At 40.7% G+C, this 24,076-nt stretch overlaps 1 protein-coding gene across 2 annotated transcripts in view; it reads right to left on the reverse strand.

Moving 5' to 3' along the window:
* The window catches only part of FSIP1 (fibrous sheath interacting protein 1), an 81,546-nt gene extending 57,498 nt beyond the window's left edge, over positions 1–24,048 (reverse strand). For both annotated transcript variants that reach the window (XM_083508015.1, XM_083508014.1), the window contains exons 1-10: positions 23,910–24,048; positions 22,379–22,510; positions 20,157–20,319; positions 18,049–18,150; positions 16,509–16,687; positions 15,293–15,386; positions 12,245–12,343; positions 10,773–10,873; positions 8,799–8,909; positions 7,818–7,982 (exon numbers count right to left, since the gene is read on the reverse strand). In XM_083508015.1, coding sequence (XP_083364141.1) covers positions 7,818–7,982; positions 8,799–8,909; positions 10,773–10,873; positions 12,245–12,343; positions 15,293–15,386; positions 16,509–16,687; positions 18,049–18,150; positions 20,157–20,319; positions 22,379–22,504 — 1,140 coding nt within the window. In that variant the 5' untranslated portion in view covers positions 22,505–22,510; positions 23,910–24,048. The remainder of the gene's footprint in view (positions 1–7,817; positions 7,983–8,798; positions 8,910–10,772; positions 10,874–12,244; positions 12,344–15,292; positions 15,387–16,508; positions 16,688–18,048; positions 18,151–20,156; positions 20,320–22,378; positions 22,511–23,909) is intronic.
* Positions 24,049–24,076: the final 28 nt, after the last annotated feature.

A 24,076-nucleotide genomic window follows, 5' to 3' on the forward strand; every position in this document is an offset into this window, starting at 1 on the left:
ATTTTAATTAAAGCCACATACTTATGACATAAAGCAAACTTCTTCCCCAAAATATAGTGCATGTTAAGCCAAAATATCAACTGGAATTAAAAGTGGCTAGATTTAATGAACAACAGAATAGAAGCCGTTGGTAGACTTTTCTCTGTAGCACAAGTAAAGGCTCTGTCAACAGATATGCCAGTGAGGTCACTGCTTTCCACAAACCTCTAGGGAGCCACCATTCCTTTGTCAAAACAAATACTTGCTTATCTAACTAATCAGTCAGCCCTGCAAATGCCTTCTGCTAAAAATAAATGCATATATAATAGCCTACATCCTAAGAACTGCAGATGGCCAAGCCTAAAGACTGGAGGACGCTCAGAAATGGAGTGGAATGTAGGATGTCATCTATAGATGGAGGGAATTGCCAAAAATCACATGTCCCCTTCAGCAAGCAGAAGTGTCTTTCTGTTCAAACTAGACACCTTTTGATCCAAGCAGAATTCTGCCCTTAAAAGTACTTCTGCACAACCTGATCCTATGCAAGCCTAGTAAGAATTAAGTCTAACTGGATTCAGTTGAGCTTACTCCCATGGAAATGTGCATGGCTACTCTGTTTGCAGACATCTGGGCTTTCGTTTAAGGATACCATACAGTGATGGAAAATAAAACTGGACAGAGAGCACAAGGAGAGAGAAAACTAAGCTGTTACCCAATGTTTTTGAGCTTGCTCTTCTGTTTGATAGATGTCACATTTTCTAAGCTTTGGTTGCACTATATTTTGTTTATCTGGGAAAATGCAACCACTGTTATAGTAATTATGGTGCAAATTGTGATTACACAAGTGCCATAGGCACTTATGGGATGTAATTAAAGACTCATGGCTTCCTCGCCATGCTCACACCATTGTAGAGTTTTAAAACACTTTTTAAGTTCCAATAGCAGCAAGGCTTATCATGCCTTGAACAGCCATTTCAGAAACATTTGCTTAAATATTTTATTTATTTTCAGGTTGTGGAGATCCAGTATTCATCCAGACCCTATAAAATAAATTGTGGACAGCATTGTGACTATTCCCACCACCACCAGACTCTCTCCTACCCATTACTCACAGACATGATATCACTCTTCTGGCACAAGATACAAGCCTGTGAGAGTAGCACACTAATCGTTAAATGCAGTCGGGGCACCCATTTTATCATGTGGAAAAGCTCAGACTTACAGATAGCTGTCTGGTTGCACAGAGTTGGCATTAGCTCTATGTAGTTCCTTTTAAATCCTTATTTTAATCTGCTTGTTAACATCTAACATCTACTACTGTAATGCAAACCATGTGGCAATGCCAGTAATGGCAGTTTTTCTAAGAGCCAAATGTCATGCCAAAAGGTTTAGCTCAACCGCCCTCCAGTCAAATGTAGCATGATGGCATCTGAAAGCACTGATTAATCACACACACAGGTTGTTTTAATGTTGTAAAAAAAAATACATTTAGATAAAACCATAAAAATACCAATCAAGAACGTTTGCTGGTGTACCCACTCTCTGTTAACAAAGGGATGGGTTTCACAATAGCATTTATCAGTACAGTGGTACCTCAGGTTAAGAACTTAATTCGTTCTGGAGGTCCATTCTTAACCTGAAACTGTTATTAACCTGAGACACCACTTTAGCTAATGGGGCCTCCCGCTGCCGCCACACTGGTTAGTAGAGTCTGTAAGCTGAAGCGTCTGTAACCTGAAGCGTCTGTAACCTGAGGTACCACTGTAGTAGTAAAAGGTAAAGGTACCCCTGCCCGTCAGGGCCAGTCGTGACCGACTCTAGGGTTGCGCGCTCATCTCGCTCAAGAGGCCGAGAGCCAGCGCTGTCTGCAGACACTTCCGGGTCACGTGGCCAGCGTGACGAAGCTGCTCTGGCGAGCCGGCACCAGCGCTGCACACGGAAACGCCGTTTACCTTCCCGCTATAAAGCGGTCCCTATTTATCTACTTGCACTTAGGGGTGCTTTCGAACTGCTAGGTGGGCAGGAGCTGGGACCGAACGAAGCTGAGCACCAGATTTTTGAATCATATTTTAAGATAAACCCTAAACACTGGCATGCCTATTATAGTACTATAAAACACATGCATTGTAATACATTATTATATATCATCATATATATTAGTAGCAAATTCATTATCTGAGTGTCCTTATGTTGCCAGATCAACACCACCTAGATACAAGAGATAGTATCAGCAAGCTTGGATAAATACCAATATTTGCAGGAAATTAACAACAACAACAACAACAACAACAATAATAGTAGGGTGAAGGACATAAAATGGGGGACAGGGGTGGAGGACCAAAACAACCCAATGAAACGTGAGCATGTTAGTTATTGGAAGAAGGAAGTATAAATCAACTATTGGAGGAGTCGGGATAGAAAAATCAGTAACATACATGAAATGGGAAACCTCCAACCCTCAGACCAAATCTTGGCCTGCCAGGAGGTAAAATTTGGCCTACAAGGCATTAAAAAATAAAATAAAATATGGCCACCTGCCAATCAACTGACAGCACTCTGATGGGAGGGTGACATCAGCTAATGGGCAGGGGGCAGGGTTTAATTTTGTGTTGGTAGTGCATGCCAGTTCCCCTGCTGGGAGCAGGTACATGCAGCCAAAGCAGTAGGATTTAACCCCTGTTCATCAGCTGATGAGGGCTTTTAATCCTTCCTCATCAGCTAGGGAGTGGGGGTTAGATCCCACTGCTTTGTCTATGCATGCCTGTTCCCCTGCTGGGAACAGGTGTGCTCAGCCAAAGCACAATGCAGGGTATTTGAAAGCCAGGCATCCACAGGAATAGAGAGGCTTAACCTAACCTTCAACTTCCTTCTGTTAAGAATGGAAACCATCTTCATGAAGGGATTCTGCATCACAGATTACTCGTCCTTCCACAGCAGTGCCATTCACAAAACTCTGCATTGCCAAGTGTTCAGTATAGGGCACTCCTTAGCATTGAAACAGAACTCCTAAGTCTGCAATTCTATTGTGCATAACCTTTCTCCTTAAAAAAGAAAGGAATTCAACTGAGCTAATACTTACGAGCTCAAACTAAATAAATAATTAAACCAAATTAAGAGACAAGCATAACTATAATGATTTCATTAAATTTGGCATACGGGGGGGGGAATGCTTGAGAGAGAAAGAAGGCTTTGATTACGCCAATTTCCTAAATGAAAAACAATACAATCATGGAAAAGAGTTGTGGATCCAACTTTCCTGTAACAGCCAAGATGAAATACTCCTATACAAACTTATTAAAACCATTTGTTAAGGATTAAGGACACACAAATATAGAATTCCTATATTCTTCAAATATAGTAACAAGTGGTAGGAACCAAATCTCTAAGCTGTTGATGATTACATTTTTGCACATAATGAAACATTAGCTTGGGAATTTGCTTTGAAATTATCATTAAACACAGGCCTTGGCAGACAAAAATCTGGAGCAAATAACATGAGAATAAATAACTGAAGTTCATTCTGACTAAGTGGAAATACAAACAGATGGTTAAGTCTACAACTATTTCAGATTACTCGCCAAATCTTTAGGGGGGGGGGAACCAACCACAACAAACTAGTTTTGAAGGAAGTCAACTGAAACAATTGGCCCAATTATGCACTTTATAGGTGTTGCAGCTCACTCTGATGCTAGGTGTAAGCTGCCATGCACTCGTTTTGCTTGATAGTCACGGGTTTCATAATGCACATAAATTATATAGAAAATTGCATTTTAGGTTTGGACCACAACTGAGCAGAAAATGAGCTTAGTAAACATCAGAAGTATTACTACTTCCTTGTGCCAACCGATATCAAAGCAAAATAGGGCCACTGAAAAACAAGCATGCTTGAGAAGTACAACAAAAAGGTTGAGGGACTCACCAAACGAGGACCCCACCCACCCCCCAAAAATACCCATGAGGCTAAATTATGCTCAGTGAGAAGGCCAGAGGTCACACGATGCTGAGCGTTAGCTGGAAGAAAGCTAGAAAACAGGGTAGAGCGTGAATTGGCCTGCTTTAGTTCCTATGATAGTTATGATAGCACAGTGCTTCAGAATAGATTGGGGGTAGGGGGCTACATTGCACAGCTAAAAGTCATGCTAGCACAACTGTTTAGTTGAATACCTCCCAGAAGTAGGTGTGGCTGGCTGACTAGTACTCTGAATAGAATAGCTGCTACTGGGAATGGGGGGGAGGGTATACTGCAACATTTTGTTTGGGGTCCGAAGTTTTTCCAAACTACTACTACTAAAATCAATTAAAATTGACTGCTATTTTTAGTAGCATCACTATATACCGTGGTACCTCGGGTTACATACACTTTAGGTTACATACGCTTCAGGTTACAGACTCCGCTAACCCAGAAATAGTACCTCGGGTTAAGAACTTTGCTTCAGGATGAGAACAGAAATCGTGCTCCGGTGGCGCGGCAGCAGCAGGAGGCCCCATTAGCTAAAGTGGTGCTTCAGGTTAAGAACAGTTTCAGGTTAAGAACAGACCTCTGGAACAAATTAAGTACTTAACCTGAGGTACCACTGTACAATGCTTTAGAGAGTAACATGGAGACAGGTATCTGCCAAGAAGCTTAAAATGTTGACAGTAAGCAAGAAAACAGAAGGAAGTGTGGAAACAGAGGTTAACTGATTATTGTGTGCAACTGCAGCACATACACTTTATTTCAGTGAGGAATTGGCTTCCCAGTAAAGGTTGGTTTTGAAGAAGCATTTCAAGAGAGAACGAGAAGTGGCATCATGTAGGCATTCTCCAAGTTTCAAACTATTAAGGGCAGCAATAATTGAGCAAGGTAGTTTAAGGGAACAGGAGACTTCAGAAAGACAGAGTAGGGCAAGGCTATGAAGAACTTTGAAAGTAAATGCAACTAGTTTGTGTTAGATGCAAAGGAAAGCATTGCAAGGAAGGATCAGAGAAGGTGCATCACATAAACCAGTTAACAAGAGAGGAAATATGAGTGCAGAGTGCTGCACAGAAATGAGAAAATTCACTGTGAAGAAAAATAATGAAGAAGATATGAAAAATAATATGAGAGAGCTAAGGAGGAAGTGTGAAAACAGCCCTGTTTTGCTCAAGGATGATCCTTCTTTTAAAAAAAAACAACAACACCTGCCTGTAGTAGGGTGCTTTAGGTTGGCCTTAACATTACAAAGAGGCGGGTAAAGGAGTACAAGTCAATTGCACCAATTCTTTCTCAATTTATTTTAAATATTTCTTAGCCACTTTCCTGTTAAAACAATATCCAAAGTGAGTCTGCATTCCGATTCTTTGGAATGCATGCACTGGCCCTTAGTCATAAGATAGTATTTCTCTCTGCTCCTTGATAAATGCTTGCCAGGAAACAAAACACTGGGAGTATCGCACCATTTCACAAGTTGTCCAGTAACAACAGTTAAGTGGAGGCAGTGCTAGAAATTTCAAGATTGAGCCGCCGATTTTTTCACTCCCATCTTCTTCCTATTCCTCTCTCCATGGTTGAGGAGTTCCATACTTAAGATTCTCCGATTATCCTTGCCAATGCCATCCTGAGATATCAAGGTATTGTGCAAGGTGTTTGTTAAAGATTGTTTCCATGATGCTTTTAGGCCAATATTCCCAATGCAGCAAAGAAAGGTTTAAAATATGAAGACCAATAAAAGAACACTCTACAAAAGTAAAGTATTCTTATTACAGTTAATTAAGATGGATGAAGGTTTCTACACAAAGTTGGCACAGCTATATAAAAGCTAGTTATCAGAATAAAGATACTATTTCTGACACTTAAAAAAAACCAGACTGTCAGGTGCAAAAGAAAAAAGGGGTTCTGCACCTTTCACATTTGTTTAGAAAGACTGGATTTCTAAAAGTTGTCCCATCCTTTTATAAAAAGCTGCACATGCTCTAATTCCCTTTTCTACACAACTCTTGAAAGACAAGGACCCTCTCCCCCTTTGCATTTGGTGGCATATTCCCCGAGCAGATGTTCCCCAAGCAGATGAGCCTTGTGGCACTTTAAAGGCTAGCCAATTTATTATGGCATGAGCTTAAGCTTCTGAGTTCACTTGAAGACATGCATGAAATGTTATCTTCAGTTGACAGGGATAACCACAAATACAAAAATAAGTAGAGAGAGAAAATAAGGTGGTGAGACCATCATGACAAAGAAAAGTGAAGCTGCATCCAGCCTGGGTGGCTTTTCCTCTGATAATGGCCTTGTCTGTACTCCTACAGCAAATGTATTTTCCATCACTAGTTCTGAGCAGCAAAAGCATTCAACACACGCAATCTATGGACAGTAATTTATGCTAAAAAGATTGGCTAAAGTTTAAAGATTGCTGGCAAATATTTACTTCTTCTACAACCTACCTGTTGCACCAGAAAACATAGTTTGCACTGATGTATCTAATGACAACATTGTATTTCACTGTGCAAAAATATAGTTTGATTGCACGTAATGGTATGAACACACTCATAAACTATGATGGACTACAGCTCTGACAATCCTAAACACATTATTGCAAATACCTCCTATTCTGACATTTGAAGCCTACTCTGAACTGTGTTCCTTTAATTAGCCTTCTAAACTAATGTCTCCTGTTTCTCCAAAAATAAGGCATTTTCCCATAAAACTGATCTGGCTCAATGCCCAGGAAGGATAATAATCAGTCCTGGGCCAGTGACAGCTTTGAGGTCCACAGGCTCCCTGGGAGCACAGCAGAATTAGGCTCTTGCTTTCAGGCCTATTCCAAGACATTAGAATAATATGAGGAAACTTCCTTTGATTATTGTTCTGCTGTTTTTCTGCCAAATGATGATAGTGTGTGAAAGTCAAGCACCCTAGAAGTTTGCATTAACCTTTTGTTCATTTTATACTCCCTCAGAAGTCTTACTGACCTTGATGGTTTCACAAAACAGTTTTCTGTTATATTACACGGAGAGCATAATTTTACATAAATATTGCATAGATGCTCCAGAGCTCAATAGCTTGCAGAGAGAAATATAGGCATGGGAGCTAAGCATTGGTTTCCAAATATGACCCAGTGCACTGCTATAGGGCTGGTTCACACAAAACGCTAAATCTTTGTTTAACACTACATGCACAGCTTCAGGTGAGCTAAAACTAACTTACTGGAAGCCTGCAGTTGTGCTCATACTAGGTTTGGTACAAGGAACTGAGAATAAATGTCACCAACCATCACAATTTCTATGATAAGAATACAAACCTCAGCAACTGTGAGATAAGCATTTCTACCTCTTGAATTCTTCTGCTGCTCAGATTTTAATCCCCTCCCTTTCACTCAATGGTCTGCCTTTACCACTCTGCTGACCTTGCTGTAGCAGCAGCAGCAGCAGCAGCAGCAGCAGCAGAATAGAGGTATCTCCCCTCAGTTACAGCAATGACCAAGGTGCCAGAAAAACTGAGAAATGTAAAACAATATTTCTCAGTGCTCCTGCCATAGCAGCATCAGGCACTGGGGAAGGAGCAGAAAGATCCGCCCTTCACTTCAGCCCAAACAGCAAGGTGAATATGCAGATAGATGGGTGGTAGCAAGAGGAGTTTCAGAACAGTGGGTGGGATGGAATTGGTTTTGGGGTCTCACAAACATTCGTAAAACAGCTGGGTCTGACTGCATGTCCCAACTGGGAATGTAATGGGTTCGATATATCTTAGATTGGCTCAAGAAGGATAAGCTGACAGGGATTCAAGGAAAACAGGAAGCAATTCACTAAAATTAAAGCATCTCCAAATTCCCATGTTAAGCAATGGCTAGTGAGCATTTAAAGGTATATTCCAAGTCGCACTGTACCTGATAAATCTGTTTAGAGACTATTGAACAGGAGTTCTGATCGGCAGATAAATTTCCATCAGAGATTACTAGTTTGAGTTTGGCATTGATTTCAGTGAGGTGATGGTATTCCAATGGCTCAGGTGTGTAACCTTCACCTGGTGCTAGCATTGTAGTTGCTTCTTCCTAGAAAAAGGAATAACGAATTAGCCACACTATCTGGGCATATAAACTAGGACCGAATAAACGCTGCCATGTTATTTTTAAGAGAAAAATATTCTCCTCAGCACAAATAAATGCAGATCTGATACGAAACCATGTGTGTTAAAATTTTAGTTCATCAAGTAACATCTCATAACTTTTTATAAAAATACTGATTATACATAACTTGCATAAAGGATGGGGCAGTGCTTTTTTTCTAGGGAAAGAAGGTACTGGTGCTGCTCAGCAGCAAGGGGGTTGGAGGGGATGCACTCTGCACCTGTTCAGAGGCACGCTGCATCACGGCTTGGGTGCCAACAAACAGGCTGACCATAAGAGGTCCACAAGTTTTGAGAACGGTTTTGCAAGGTCACCAGAAGAATGCTGATTGCTGGCAGACTAGAGGCACTTATTCCTAAGAGTGCTTGGGGAAATACTAATTATTTTAAATTTCATTATAAAGCAAAGAGTGCACAAATCCCAATATATTAGGTACTTATGTACAAGTAAGATAAATAAAATTACTTTCTTCTTGTAGCCACTTTTGTAGCAAAAAAACCAAACAAACAAATCACTATTTAACTCTCACTACCCAGTACTCAGAAAATGGCAGTGTGCACTCGGGCAAAGCAGTAGTGCTTTCATGTAACCAATAAGCATCCACACAGATGCAAGGTTCCACTCCATGTAAAATTTTATGCCACCACTGAAAACCAAAGAAGAATCCAGATCTGCACTAATCCTCTGAAATGGAGAGTACACACTACTGTTTTGGACCAACCTGGATGAATATCTGTGTACCTGAGTTACCTGAAGTTCACTATTCTCATCTTCAGTATCTTTCAGCAATTCTGACAGCCTCTTCTTATCTTCCTCTGGCATAACTACTTGGTTAACTGAATCCTTGGCCAGCTGAATAAAGAAAGTAATTTGGAAGCCTGAAGCCACTGAAGACTGATGATGGAATGATGAGCTTTTAACCTCCATTATGGTATTATAGTCTTTTATTATGTTTATATCTTTTATATTTCCATTTTTATTACAGTATTACACTTATGAATGAAAATAAAATAAAATAAAAATAAAAAATAAAAATAAAATAAAGTCCAGCTGCTGATAGCAAGCCACCCACTGCAATATATGATAAAAAATGTGGTAGATTATGGAGAATACTTTGAAAACTTCACATTTTTGATACTGAAGGATATGTATCAACAAATCCACCTGAAAGGACAAGTGGATTGCAGATAATATTATCAGGTGAAAAACTTTGCACAAATAATGGCTGACCTCAATGCTCAAACAACCTATAAACAACCGGACAACCCATAAGTGGTGGTGGGGGATGACTGTTCAGACCCCTGGGCCCTCACTTGTGGGGTGCCTCAGGGTTCCGTCCTCTCCCCCATGCTATTTAACACCTATATGAAGCCGCTGGGAGAGATCATCAGGGGGTTTGGACTGGGTGTCCATCAATATGCAGATGATACCCAGCTCTACCTCTCTTTCAAATCAGAACCAGTGAAGGCGGTGAAGGTCCTGTGTGAGTGCCTGGAGGCAGTTGGAGGATGGATGGCGGCTAATGGATTGAAGTTGAATCTTGACAAGACAGAAGTACTGTTCTTGGGGGACAGGGGGCGGGCTGGTGTGGAGGACTCCCTGGTCCTGAATGGGGTAACTGTGCCCCTGAAGGACCAGGTGCGCAGCCTGGGAGTCATTTTGGACTCATAGCTGTCCATGAAGGCGCAGGTCAATTCTGTATCCAGGGCAGCTGTCTACCAACTCCACCTGGTACGTAGGCTGAGACCCTACCTGCCCGCGGACTGTCTCGCCAGAGTGGTGCATGCTCTAGTTATCTCTCGCTTGGACTACTGCAATGCACTCTACATGGGGCTACCTTTGAAGGTGACTCGGAAACTACAACTAATCCAGAATGCGGCAGCTAGACTGGTGACTGGGGGCAGCCACCGAGACCACATAACACCGGTCTTGAAAGACCTACATTGGCTCCCAGTACGTTTCCGAGCACAATTCAAAGTGTTGGTGCTGACCTTTAAAGCCCTAAACGGCCTCGGTCCAGTATACCTGAAGGAGCGTCTCCACCCCCATCGTTCTGCCTGGACGCTGAGGTCCAGCGCCAAGGGCCTTCTGGCGGTTCCCTCATTGCGAGAAGCAAAGCTACAGGGAACCAGGCAGAGGGCCTTCTCGGTAGTGGCGCCCGCCCTGCGGAACGCCCTCCCATCAGATGTCAAAGCAATAAATAACTACCTGACATTCAGAAGACATCTTAAGGCAGCCCTGTTCAGGGAAGTTTTTAATCTGTGATATTTTAGAGTATTTTTGGTTTCTATGGAAGCCACCCAGAGTGGCTGGGGAAACCCAGCCAGATGGGTGGGGTACAAATAATAAATTATTATTATTATTATTATTATTATTATTATTATTATTATTATTAGTCTTCTTTCCATTTCCTGACAGCAGAAAAAAACCACAGGCATAGCATTAGAAAAGCCTGATAGTACAAAATAAACAACATGGGCTCTATAAATGCCAGTTCAGTAGATTCTAGTATGTTTTCCCAGCAATACATGATTTAGCTGAAGTGATCAGCAATCTAGTTATCATCCTTTTCCTAAAAACTTCAGGCAGGCTATATATAGGATAACCTTTGTAGCAAAGTTAATCATCCATTATTAATTTCTAAATGAGTAGCATGATGAGACTTGACAAAGAGTTCTAATCCTGTACTTTGCCATGCAGACTGTTAACACATACCTCTATGTTCTTTTTAACAAAATCAGTTTTTTTACTGGTTGTTTCACTTTTCTTAGTCATATTTTCCATTTTCTTTATTGAGCTTCTTGTTTTATCGTCACCTAAACAACATGCAATTCAGAAAAAAAAAATTCTAAAAGTATAACTGGGCAAATTAATAGCTAAAAAGCAATCAATTCATCCAATTTACCATTTCACTATCTACAGTACACAAATATAATTCAGTATTATTCATTTCGGACTATATTAATTTCAGTAACCTTTCAAAAATATGACTAATAAAATTAGATGGATTTCAGTGCAAAGTCATTTGTTACAGTCATGTACAGAATTTTCAAGCAACTAACTATAGCCTAATCCAGTAGTTCCCAAACTTTTGGGGGCCACCCCCCCTTATCCCCAGTGCCCCCTCCTATCCTACCATATAAAAAGCATTTCTTAGAATAGCTGTTTGCACAACTTACTAAGGAAGATAACACAAAAAAATTCAAAACAGTAACAATTTAATTGCACGTTTATGCAAAACCCAATTAAAACTATTTAGTTTAAAATCAATTCAACAAAACGAATGAACTTGATCCAGTTATATTTATCTGATAGTCATTTACACCTCCAGTGCCCCCTGCCACCCCCTTGCCTCTTAGTGCCCACATTAGTAATCCCACCACTTTGGGAACCACTGGTCTCATCCTGTCTATGCCTGAATTTGCTCCCATTATTTGAATAGTCCTTCCCTTAGCATAAACCGTGTGCTGCTCTGGTTTTGCCAGAAGCGGTTTAGTCATGCTGGCCACATGACCCGGAAAAACTGTCTGCGGAAGTGGACAAACGCCGGCTCCCTCGGCCTTCACAACTGGACTTAATTGCTAGGGGTCCCTTTACCTTTACGTTTAGCATAAATCTGCTCAGGACAATGACTGCCATTATACTTCAACAAGAAAACACTTATGATTAATTCAAACCTGCAAAATTGTATTATGCTACATATTTCTGAATGTGCTATAAATTTGTATTTACTTCTTTAAACATTGCCTTTTTGCCAAAGCACTCAATACTCTAATAGCACTGCCTACCTCATCATTCAGAAGGAAATGTAGTTAAAGGCACTACAAATATGATGTAGTAATTGCCCCAAATCTTTAGGAGATACAAATCGAAAACTGCACTACATATCCGGGTAGGCTGCTATCTGCAGCCCAGAGTTCTAACTGGTTTGTTTGTCAACCACAGGTTCCCAAGTTCATCGTAACAGGAAACTGTCTTCTGTTCAAAAGCAAAAGTGACATGTTTAACCTCCTCATACCTACAAAAGAGTAGAGAAGAGACGGGAGCACTTGGGTCTAAGATGCATGCAGGATCATTCTTGTAACAGGACAAGATGGTTACCCATTATGTCTAAACCAGTATCCCCAGGCAAAAGGCAGAATTGTCACTGAATCTATGGAACAAAGGTAAACTGATATAACCTGTACCTTGCTTGGTTTGTCTACTATTATTCCCATAATTTTCTGGATGAATCTGCGTGTGAAATACACTAACAAACATTTCATCTTCTTCAGCAGCAGGAGAGTCTGTTAATAAAATGTGGCATTAAATAACTGATAATTATTTACATTTCAAAACAAAAAGATTAACAGTCCCATATTCACCAGTACCCGTGACAAGTATATCAACTTAATATTTGTAAGAATGAAAGCCTGTAAAGTTTCATATTGATGATTGGCATTGTAGTTAGCTTCAACGACCAGACCACTGGTAGTGTGGTGTGGGATCAAGGAGACACCTACATTGAGACTTATTTCTCTCAACAGAATATACAATTATCTAGTTTTCACAGAAAGGAATGTCATTGTGCCACCTCTCCCACCCCCTAAAATTACCATTTCAGAACAACCCGGAAATATAATTAAATATAATTAAATGACTTCTTCTATCTACTCCTCATTCTCAAAGGCTGGCCATGTGCTGTGAGCTATGCATTACTTTCTGTAAATAGCCTTCAGCTATGATCTGATATAGTTATCTAGTACATATAGAAATGCCCTAACACCCCATCTGCTCACTGAAGGAAGGGAGCCATATAGATTAAAAGATATTTACAGTAACGGCACAGTCAAGCAATGGTTATATTATCCAGATGCTCATAATGGCTGTATTTCCACTTCCAACAGTTCAGACACATAGGGTCATACTAGTGCTATATGCCTGCTTTAGTTAGGGAATGTTGCAGTGCTAATTCAGGAGTGTGAGAAGGTACCTTTTGGGTTATTCCTGTGGCACGTAAAATTACATTTTCACAAAACTGAGTAGCAATGAATAAGAGACAAGACAATTTTTAGTCTAATTCTTTTAAAAGGAGACAGAGAAATTCAGTGGAAAAAATATAAATACATTGCAAGTACAAAGGGATACAAGGACTAATTCCTTTACCCAATTGGCATAGGATAAAGAGTCAAGTCACACAATGCAATGGATGTGTCAAGAATGGCATAGCTAAGGGGGGGGCAGGGAAAGGCAGCTGCCCCTCCCAATCAATAAAAATACAGTGGAACCTCTACTCACATACGGAATCTGTTCCGGAGGTCTGTTCGTGAGTCGACCCGGGTCGCTGGGAGAAGCGCCATTCTGTGCATGCACATTCAATGGCAGCACTGTTCTGTGCATGTGCAGACGGTGCAGCCACTTCTGCGCATGTGCAGTCGGCAGAAGCCGCTTCTGCGCATGCGCGAATCACGGCAAACCCAGTATTTACTACCAGGTTTGCTGTGGTTGCGAGTTGGATTGTTTATAAGTAGGGGCGGTGGTAAGTCGAGGTTGTACTGTACATTGCTAACTGAGGTTCTGCCCCTCCTAACAAAATACCTGCCCCCACAACAAACGCCTGCCCCCCTAACAAAAATCCTGGCTACGCCCATGAATGGACCCATGAACAAACTTGCATTTGGTGAAATGGGTATCCTCACCTACATTTACAGTAGGCTGAGCAGTAGCACAATACAGTGGTACCTTGGTTTACGAACTTAATCCGTTCCAGAAGTCCGTTCTTAAACCAAAGTGTTCTTAAACCAAGGTGTGCTTTCCCTTAGCTGCGGGGGACTCAATTTACAAATGAAACACACTCAACAAACCAAACCACCTACTTCTGGGTTTGCAGCGTTCTTAATCCAAGTTGTTCATAAACTGAGCTGTTCTTAAACCAAGGTACCACTGTATATGTGTATTAAGGGGACCAGCTGAATAAATGGAGCAGCAGCAACACAACCATTTCACTATCTCATGCACTTTGCACAGAGCCAGTTTGATTATTTGCCCACAAATGCTGTCAGAACAGTTCGGTGAAGAAATTTATCTTTTCATTGTCTGAAACTAGCTAGTGCTCATAAAGCTCTCAAACGTCAGCCAAGAATCAGCCAGAAACTATAATGTAAACGTGTTGAAATAACAGCCCTTCTCTGGCAACTCTACAGAACACGCAGAGCAAGAACCACAAGACAGACAATGACATGAATAATACAAGCCAGCTTGAGTAGATAGAGTGCCTTTTAGTCAAGTAGATTACACAATACAGTCTCTTATTCAGGCACTGCAGATGCTCAGGATATTTCAGAAAGACTGAAATATATTTGATTGCCATGTTAGTCTGTTGCAGCAAAAATAACAAAGTCATGTGGCATCTTAAAGACTACTGTTTTGAGTTACCACTGTTAATTGGGAAATTATCACTGCCTCTGTACTTTCTGCATTTCCCTATAGTCCCTTTGCCTAGTGGACAGTCAACTGCAAAATTAATTTCAGAAGCTCACCTTTCATAGTGCCAAGACTGATTAAACGCTAACCTCTTCGAGAGCTAATTAGTGTATTACATTCCAACCTTTATTTTCAAGTAAATTAAGCTATTTAGCAAAATTCAGACAGAATGGGCCTGACTGTAGATATGCAGTACAAATGCCTTGGGCAAGGAGGATCCTAAACTATTTAAACTATGCATAGTTCTGTTGGCCAGTATCAATGAGAAACATGACCTTTTGCTACAGCAAAAGGTACCTTTGTAAAGTAAAAAAAGGGGGGTGGAGTTCTTCGGTTTTAGCACCTGGGCAAACCATCTCTCCTTACTTTAAAAAAAATAATAATGAAAGATTCAGCAAGCATGTTCCATTGTCAAATACTGCCACCTGATGGTAACTTAGTGGGTTTGCACCAATTTAAAGCACCACACATGAGGTCTTAAATGTAATTCAAAAAGTTTACATGCAAGTATGTCACATGTGGATTTGTTAAGCTAGAAGCCTGCAGGCAAGGCCTGCCTAATTATTATCTACATACGTTGCCTAAACAATAGTGACACTATTAAAGTGGAGAACAACATGGTTAACATTAATGCTGTACTGTTTTTAACACTTGATTGGAAGCCGCCCACAGTGGCTGGGGAAACTCAGCCAGATGGGCAGGGTATAAATAATAAATTTATTATTATTATTATTATTATTATTATTATTATTATTATCTGATTTGACACTTACCAGGCATTTCCGGTAACGGTGTGGTCAAAGCTAAAAATCTCCTGGTGTTTTCTGCTTCTTCGGTAACCACGGAAGAACTTCGAGATGTCATAGACTGTATGTGAACAATAAGTAAATATATATTTATATAATACTGCATGCCAGAGAAAAGGTAGACCAGAAGATCCCACAGCTGTGCCAACTTTCTTGCATATGACAGTGACAGTATAGCGAGGAATAGCCAGCCTCCCAACACTCTCATCTCTGCAGATGACCCTGAGGTGGGGCTGGGGCAGAGCAGGGATGGGACGGGGGGTTAGGGCTGTGCAGATGCACTGGCTAAGTCAAACTGAATGCTCATGTCAGTGCATCTGCGCAGCCCTGACCTCACCCCCGACCTGCCCCATCCAGCTGCAGTGACACCAGGGTTGAGAGGGTGGCTCTGCAGCTCTACCTGGTAACCCTGGCCACCACTGATCTCCAAAATGCATGTTAGTAACGCTGTTTTAAAGGTATGACTAAGTACCGAGTAGCACAGGTGTCAGCAACCTTTTTCAGCCGTGGGCCGATTTTCAGCCCACCATCCCTCAGACTATGTGGTGGGCCGGACTATATTCTTTTTTGGGGGGGATAATGAATGAATTCCTATGCCCCACAAATAACCCAGAGATGCATTTTAAATAAAAGGACACATTCTACTCATGTAAAAACATGCTGATTCCTGGACCACCTGCAGGCTGGATTGAGAAGGCGATTGGGCCACATCCGGCCCCCGGGCCTTAGGTTGCCTACCCCTGGAGTAGCACATGCTTTTGTGAATACTGCATCAGGGTAGCACTTGTCATAAGATCAATAGAGACTTGAACAGTTCTCCCATATAAGCTCAACATCTGATTTTCTTAAGACATTGAGTAATTTAAATTTGAGTGATATGCATCGTTTTAAATCATGCTAGTTTACGTAAATGTTTGCTCACAGAAGAATTTTGAACTTAAATTGTACGTTTCTAACCTGAAATATTTTTTTGTAACAGTTTTTATTCATTTTCATCTTTAAACTGTTTAACATGGCTGCTTTGTGATAGATATTTGTTTACATGATTAGATGTAATGTAATGCAACAATTACATTAAATTAAATTAAAAATTAAACTATAAACACTCAGATAAACAATTCTGAATATATTAACAAAGTTGTTTCAAAGTGCATATATCAAAATTATTACAATTATTTCTAACCTGAAAATCTTCCCACAGTTTAGTTCTCATTTCCCTGCCTTGTTTTTTAATTGCCCTTTCTTGAGATTGTTTGTTGGCCAATATCTGGTCCAACCTTTCCATCTTCTTTATAGCTTTCAGGATTCGAGGATCTACATCTTTCTCCTTGGAGTCTTGCGGGTATGCAGAACTGACTGTCACTTAAAAATTAAACATATTAACAATAATTCTTATAAACTGCACTTCAAGTAGCATTTCAAACTGCATATTAAAAGCAGAGATCTCTGGTAAAAGGGCAGAAAAAAGATATCTGCCCCATAGTTAGATGGAGGGTGGTATCTTTTTCTCCATACAATTCACCTGTAATATACTGCCACTTCTAGGGGCTTTTAATTCAAAAGTTTTGAACAAGTGCTTTAAGTACCACATTTTCTTTTTTTACAATAATTTTTATTAATTTTAATACTAATCCAATAATAGCCACATTATCTCAAACCAAAGTACAATCCAATTAAAAAACCACAGATAGCCAATCATTCATAAACCGAATTAAACAATTTAAGATGGCTTCCCATGCACTGGGTATAAGCATACAAAGTTCTTATTTCTTCTTGCTTTTTGCAGCAGTTCAGGTGTTAATCCTTTGTTTAGCAGCCACTGGTTTCCTGACTTTCAATCGTAGTTACAAATTTATTAGCATTTGTATATGCTAAAAGGAGTTGGAGTTTGTATCCAATAAGTTTCTCATGTGAGATAGAATTTTCCTTCTATTTCTTCATTAAGGACCAGATTTTCTAAGCTGCTGTTAAACTTTTGTTTTGTTTTTAAAGAAAAAAGAACCATTAGACCATCTCATTTTTTAAAAAAGGACTAGCAAATCACACTCAGAAAGGTTTGAAAACCTGAGATCGATCTAATCTGTATGTATACATTCTGAGTCAGGCATAGTCTGTTGCTACAAATTGGGGAGCAACCCAAAATTCTCCCTATCCTTATTTAGAACAGTGAAAACACAGCAACAGGCCTTAGTTTGCCTACCCTTGAACTATGACAACAAATGCTGAACAGAACTAAAATCTAGGCTTTAGTCTCTAGCAGGGTTGCTAACACTTTTGCTAGCCTTGATCCTCTGCCTCTCACAGCAGTTTGACAAGAAGAAATTTTATACTTTCTCCCCAACACTGTATCTCCATTCACTTTCTAAATTCATGTGCATCCGGTTTCTGAAAGCATAGCAGCAGAGGCTGACAAAGTTGGCAACATTAGATTTTGTTCTACAAAAATAAATCATTACAATAGGGGGTGGGGAACCTGTGGCCTTCCAGATCTTGTTGGACTCCCAACTCCCATCAGCCCTGGCCAATGTGGCCAATGGACAGGGATGAAGGTAGTTGTGTTCCAACCACAAATTCCGCAGAATTACTATTTGCTTGATCTGGAAATAAAGTCACCCCAAGTTCTCTTTATTCACTATCTACTTATTTGTGAGGCTGGATAAACAATGTCATGCACAACAGCATGTCTTCTCCAGGTTCAACTGCAGGCAAAACTTTGGGAATACCTTTTGCTAATCTAGCTAGTTCATTCTGAGGAGCATTGCTGCTACAAGACCATCTGTTTTCAGCCCAGTCATCTTCAGAATCTGCTGAGCTTGAGGAATATTCTGAAAAACAGAAGCCATGCGTGAAATTAGCAGCACCTTTAGATTTGAACCAACAGTGAAATCATCATTACTACAAACTAAGAAACAACTTGGAACAGTACACAAGTATATGGAAGAGAAAGTTCTGTCAAATATCTGTGTAGCTTTAAACAATTTTTAACAGTACTACTTACATACTGATTGTTAACTACCTCACCATATTATATTAATATATTTTGCAGCTCACAGGAGAGTGGTGTTACCACCCTTTTCTGGCACAACATGTTATCTAAATGGGCGCTGGACACTCAGAAATTTAACAGGCAAAGCTTCTCCGGCATGAATATACTATGGTGATGACATAATCATTTATTTCATTTCTGTCTGTGATGCAGCAATTAACGGCCTACTGCACAATCATGTTAGGAAACAAGCAATACATTTCCAGTGAAGAAGCTGCATTAGTTTGACCACCAAACCTTCTGGAGCTTGGTGCACAAATTATTATTAAATTATTCCATTACAGAAACTATTCAAGCTAGGGCTGCGTACCAGATCTGGCAGAGTCCAAAGCCAAACTGGACTCAGGTATTGGATGAGTCAGGTTCAGACAGCCAAAGATAGCTACAGGTCAGGTTGGCTGGCCCAGAGTGATCTATTGCTGTTAGGGGGCTGTGCATCAGGCAGAAGGGAGTGCTAGGCAGGACAGGAAAACCCTCTACACCCTCCATCCCTTAGGATCACCCCCTCTACACAGAGGGTGCAATCTGGGGGAGTGTGCACAAAACCAGTGACTGTATGTCTCAATCAGTTCCAACATTCACTGCACTTTTGCCCAGAATTTTGCATTTCACTGATATTTGCGACAAAATTTAATATAAAATAGGGATCTAATCCCAGGGGCTCATGCTATAAGACAAATATTTTACACGAAAGGAGATTCCAACTAAACATCTGGAAGAATTTTCTGACAGTAAGAGCTGTTCAACAGTGGAATGGGCTTTCTCAGGGGGTTGTGGACTCTCCTTCCTTGGAGGTTTTTAAGCAGAGGTTGGATGGCCATGTGGAATGGATACTTTAGTTGATATTCCTGCACTGCAGGGGGTTGGACTAGATAACCCTTGGGGATCCCTTCCAACTCTATGATTCTATGAAATAATTGGGGGGGGGCTGTCATCCAGCAGTCATTGTTCACCCAGCCTGCTATTTCTCCCTTCCTGTTCACCTTCCTTTTTATATCATCCCCCTTTCTATTATATTTGAAGCTGCAAGATTTCATCACACATCCTCCCTTATGTACTGCTCTAGTTCTGATTGGATCTAGGTTTCATAGACTCATTTAATAGCTGAGCACATTCTCAGCAAAACTTCCTGTTTCCCCCACCCCAGGGGACCAACTATTACATTAACTTAGATAAACTTTTGTGAAAATCTTTTATCATGTGCAGTATCCATTAAGCTCAAGTGACTTTTCAAGGACAGGACTTTATCACTTAATTAATAACAGTTTATTTGATTGTGTGAATTGGCCCCAAGTCTAAAAGCATACTGAGGGTTTGAAATAGAAGAGCAAGAAAAGGGGAGGTTATTCTGGGTGCAGATTCATTGTGCAAATAATATGTCTTCCTCTTGTGATTTGATTAATTTGTACAATACTTGAGTCATACTTGAAGCAGCAGAAGCAGGTCAAAGTGCAAAATTCTGCTCTCAAATATATTTAACCCTTCTTTTTTATCTACATTCAGAGAATTTCTCAACTGAGTTTCTAAAAAGCTAAGAGAAGAATATTTATATAGTTCTGTAACTTTAATATTCAGTTTTCCCATAGAAAACCAAGGTGGCAACCCTAACACACACTAAGGAATAGGTCCCACAGAACACCTTTTTCTAAACTGCTTTGAGGGTGGCTTTTTCTTTTCTTTTTTACAACCATGCAGTATATAAATTTTATGAAATAAATAAAAGAACAAATGCCATTGAACTTACTTGTATGTAAACAAGCACTGTACGTATACTAAATTTCATACCTTTTACCTGATTTGTACTCTGTATTATCAGCTGGAAACTACTATTCATTTTTTCTTCAGATATGACTTCCGAGGTTCTCATTTTTTTGGTTCCATATTCCTCTCTATTTTCATCATAATTTTCTTTTGACTCATGTTCTTTGTGATCATTATAAAAAGCAACCTAGAAATGATTGCAGAAATAGAAATTTGCTACAAGCACATTGGTCACAATTTCTCCTTATTATCATTTGGAACCATAGATAAAATTTCCTATTTAATGTAATTTCAGATGAAATCTAAAGATCTGATAATACATTACAAATATTTATAAACTACTGTATTCTTTTTTTTTTTAAGTCTTGGGAATAGTCACTTTTTTAGTTGCCTGTGCAAAGAATCACTTCCAAGTGACCAAACAAATAAGCTTTACAGCAGTTGGCTCTCTCTTTATTTTATGCCACATATCACAGTGCACAGGCAGTCTAGCAAAATGTTTATGGCCTTATTTCCTAGGTTGTTTAAAACAAAGCAAAAAGAAAGAGAAAGAAAGGGGGGAGGGGAGGACAGGTAGTGAATGAGAGCAAAAAACTAGAAGAGTATCAAGACGCATGTCCCTCCTTCAAAGTATGATTTATATACACACACACACACACACACACACACACACACACCATAGCTGTCAACTTACAGATTTGAAAATAAGGGACCTGCAGCCTCACCTGTTCCAGGCACTCCAGTCCTCCTGTCCTCCTGCAGTCTGGTCAAACTCATGCTGGTAGCTTCGAGAACACTGTCCAACCAACTTTGTAACCAGAGGTTCAACTGAATAGAATCTGAATCACATGCACCACAAGGCCTATGCAGCCTCAACTTAAGATGGCTCCCCGGCCTGGCTTTGCACTGCAAAGTTTGCAGCAGCATGTGCAACAAAATGGCGTCCAGCATTCAAAAAAACCCTCAGCTTGCATTAACTAGCCCAGGGGTCTGCAACCCGCGGCTCCGGAGCCGCATGTGGCTCTTTTACACTTTTGCCACGGCTCCGGGGCGGATACTAGCGAGGGGAGGAGGCGCATTGTGCGCCCCGACACTCCCCACTGTGGCAGGCGCTGTACTGGCTGTGACATCGCATGGGGGCGGTGTGTGCGTTAGTCACGCACCGTCCCAACGTCACCTACCCGGTTTTGCGCCTCCCAGTTTTTCCCCCCTTCAGAAACGGGTCCAAGTGGCTCTTTTTGTCTTAAAGGTTGCAGACCCCTGAACTAGCCACACACAAGGCATGCAAGCTCCACCCCCCAGTCGTTCTTAGACTTCTTATTGGGTGAGCAACACAGCCAAGCAACACAGTTGGAGCCTCCCTCCTCCCTGGCCGGCATGGAGGGAAGGAGAGGAGCTGCTTCCTTTGAAATTTAAGGGACAACATTTAAGGGACATCCATTAATAAGGGACAGCAGCGGGACATGGCGCTGGAATAAGGGACTGCCCCTTCAAATAAGGGACACTTGACAGCTATGACACAAACACACAATTCATTTAATAAATGAATTGTTTCAAAACATGGGTGGAACCTAATCATTTGTGCAGATGCCTATTTTGAAACAAATATGGGATACACAGGCAGAGGAGGGGGGGACTTTTGCCAATTCCTTCTTCCCCCTGAATAGTTACTCCAGGTGGTTGGGGGGCCCTCCAAAACAGTGTGGGATGTGGCACTGGAGACTGGGGTGGGGACAGGAATTGGCAAAAATCACTTGTCCCATTCCTCCAACAGGATCCTCCAATGGATCAGAGTCTCTACCATGAAAGAGGATTTGAGGGATGGATCCAACCCGAAATACACTTTATTATGAAAACATAAAATATAAGTACAGTGGTACCTCGGGTTACATAAGCTTCAGGTTACATACGCTTCAGGTTACAGACTCTTCTAACCCAGAAATAGTACCTCGGGTTAAGAACTTTGCTTCAGGATGAGAACAGAAATTGTGCTCCAGCTGCACGGTGGCAGCAGGAGGCCCCATTAGCTAAAGTGGTGCTTCAGGTTAAGAACAGTTTCAGGTTAAGAACGGACCTCCAGAACGAAGTAAGTACTTAACCCGAGGTACCACTGTACCAAATATGGGTTTTTCAAGGACTGTACCTCACTAATGTCACTATAATTATAAACATTAACAGCATCTCTCACAAAAACTTGAAAACACTGTAGAAGAAAGAGCAAGAAAAACAGTGGACATAATAGTTACCTTAGGCAGGCTTGGCGCTGGTGTTAAAATCTCTAAGGATGTGCTTAAAACTTTGCTCCCATGATTAATTCTTGAGCTAGATGCTGGCCTTGAAATGTCATCCAGGCTTCCCCTTGTAATATCCATTAAAAACTGAAATAAGCAGATAAAGGGAGCACATTATATGGCATGTATTAATTTGATATTCATCAACCTACCATTGTCTTCCACATTTTCCACACAGCGTATATTTGATGGAAACAGCACCCCTCTTTGGATATTCTTGATATGACTTAGGTAAAGACATGAGGAAGGCCAGCAAGGATACACAGGCTAGTTCTGCCTCCTGTCACTGTTCTTGCCATCCTTCATGAGCAGGAGGGCAAACTTATGAAGTGGGAAGCCTTTTGTTTTGTTTTTATGTAATTTTTATTAAATTTTCTGTTTTACAATTTAAAGTACTCATTTTTAGATCCATAAGATATCAGTAACTTTCCTTCTCTTTCCATGGTTCATTTTACATATCATAAATCCCTGCATAGTTTACAGAAACTATACTATTCAGTATTCCATTATTACATCCATCGTAACTTACTTACACTGCTGAATTTATCCTAATGCTGCCAGCATATTCAGCTGTACAGTTATTTCCCATATATTCAATAAACGTTTTCCAATCTTCTCTAAACGTATGTTCTTCTTGTTCTCTTATTCTATATGTTAAATCTGCAAGCTGCACATATTCTGTCAACTTACATTGCCACTCTTCTTTGGTTGGGACCTCGCTCATTTTCCATTTGGGGGCTAACAAAACACAGGCCATATGTATGTAGTTGTTGCATACAACAGAAAGAACTCTGGGTGTTTTGGGAAAGTACTTTTAAACATTTTCCCCCCAATTCATTATGTATCATTTCCCAAGAAAGCCTTTTGTATTCTTGGAGGTTGTTCATTTTAATATTCTGGAAAGTTATGGTTCCAAAATGCACAGTAAGTCTCTGCACATACAGAAGGATTCTGACTTTACATGTTCAACCTTCAACTCATAGAGGGGGATCAGCACAGTGACAGGCAGAGCTTGTGCACTTCTCCCCATTGCCCTAAATCTCATTAAGAGAACCCAAAGAGCACTATAGTTCCACGACCATATGGAAACAGTGGGGTGTTAGTTAATGGCATGATCTCATACACAAATTGGTACAGTGATTATGGGCGTAGCCAAGGCGGGCCAGCTCCCCCCCCCCCCAATCAAGTAAAACAATAGAAATACTTAACTGACTGACCAATCACACTAAAATGAGGCCGCATTTTAAGGTGTATTTTGGGCTGTGTTTTGGGCCGTATTTTGGTTAACTGTTTTGGGGTTTTTTAATTGCGTTTTGTTGTGGTTTGTGTTGGTCGCCCTGGGCCCGGCCCTGGCCGGGGAGGGCAGGGTATATATATATATATAAATTATGTTGGTCGGGAAATGTTAACTTGCCCCCTCAAAGTAATAATAAACAACAACAACAACAAGGGCATAATCTGCAAACTTCGCCCTGCATTAACTCACCCCGTGCAGGTTCTCTGCAGAGCGCTCCAGCGGGCGGAGCGAGCAAAACGCCTCTGTAAACAGACAGCCATGAAGACGATACGCTTCTCAATTGCTATGGCAACCCATTCGAAGAGCAGAACCCGGAAATAAGGTAGACACTAAGGGCGGAAATGAGCCCTGCGCCT

This window comes from Podarcis liolepis (assembly GCF_965112155.1).
Source record: "Podarcis liolepis genome assembly, chromosome: 1".
Classification (NCBI taxonomy): domain Eukaryota; kingdom Metazoa; phylum Chordata; class Lepidosauria; order Squamata; family Lacertidae; genus Podarcis; species Podarcis liolepis.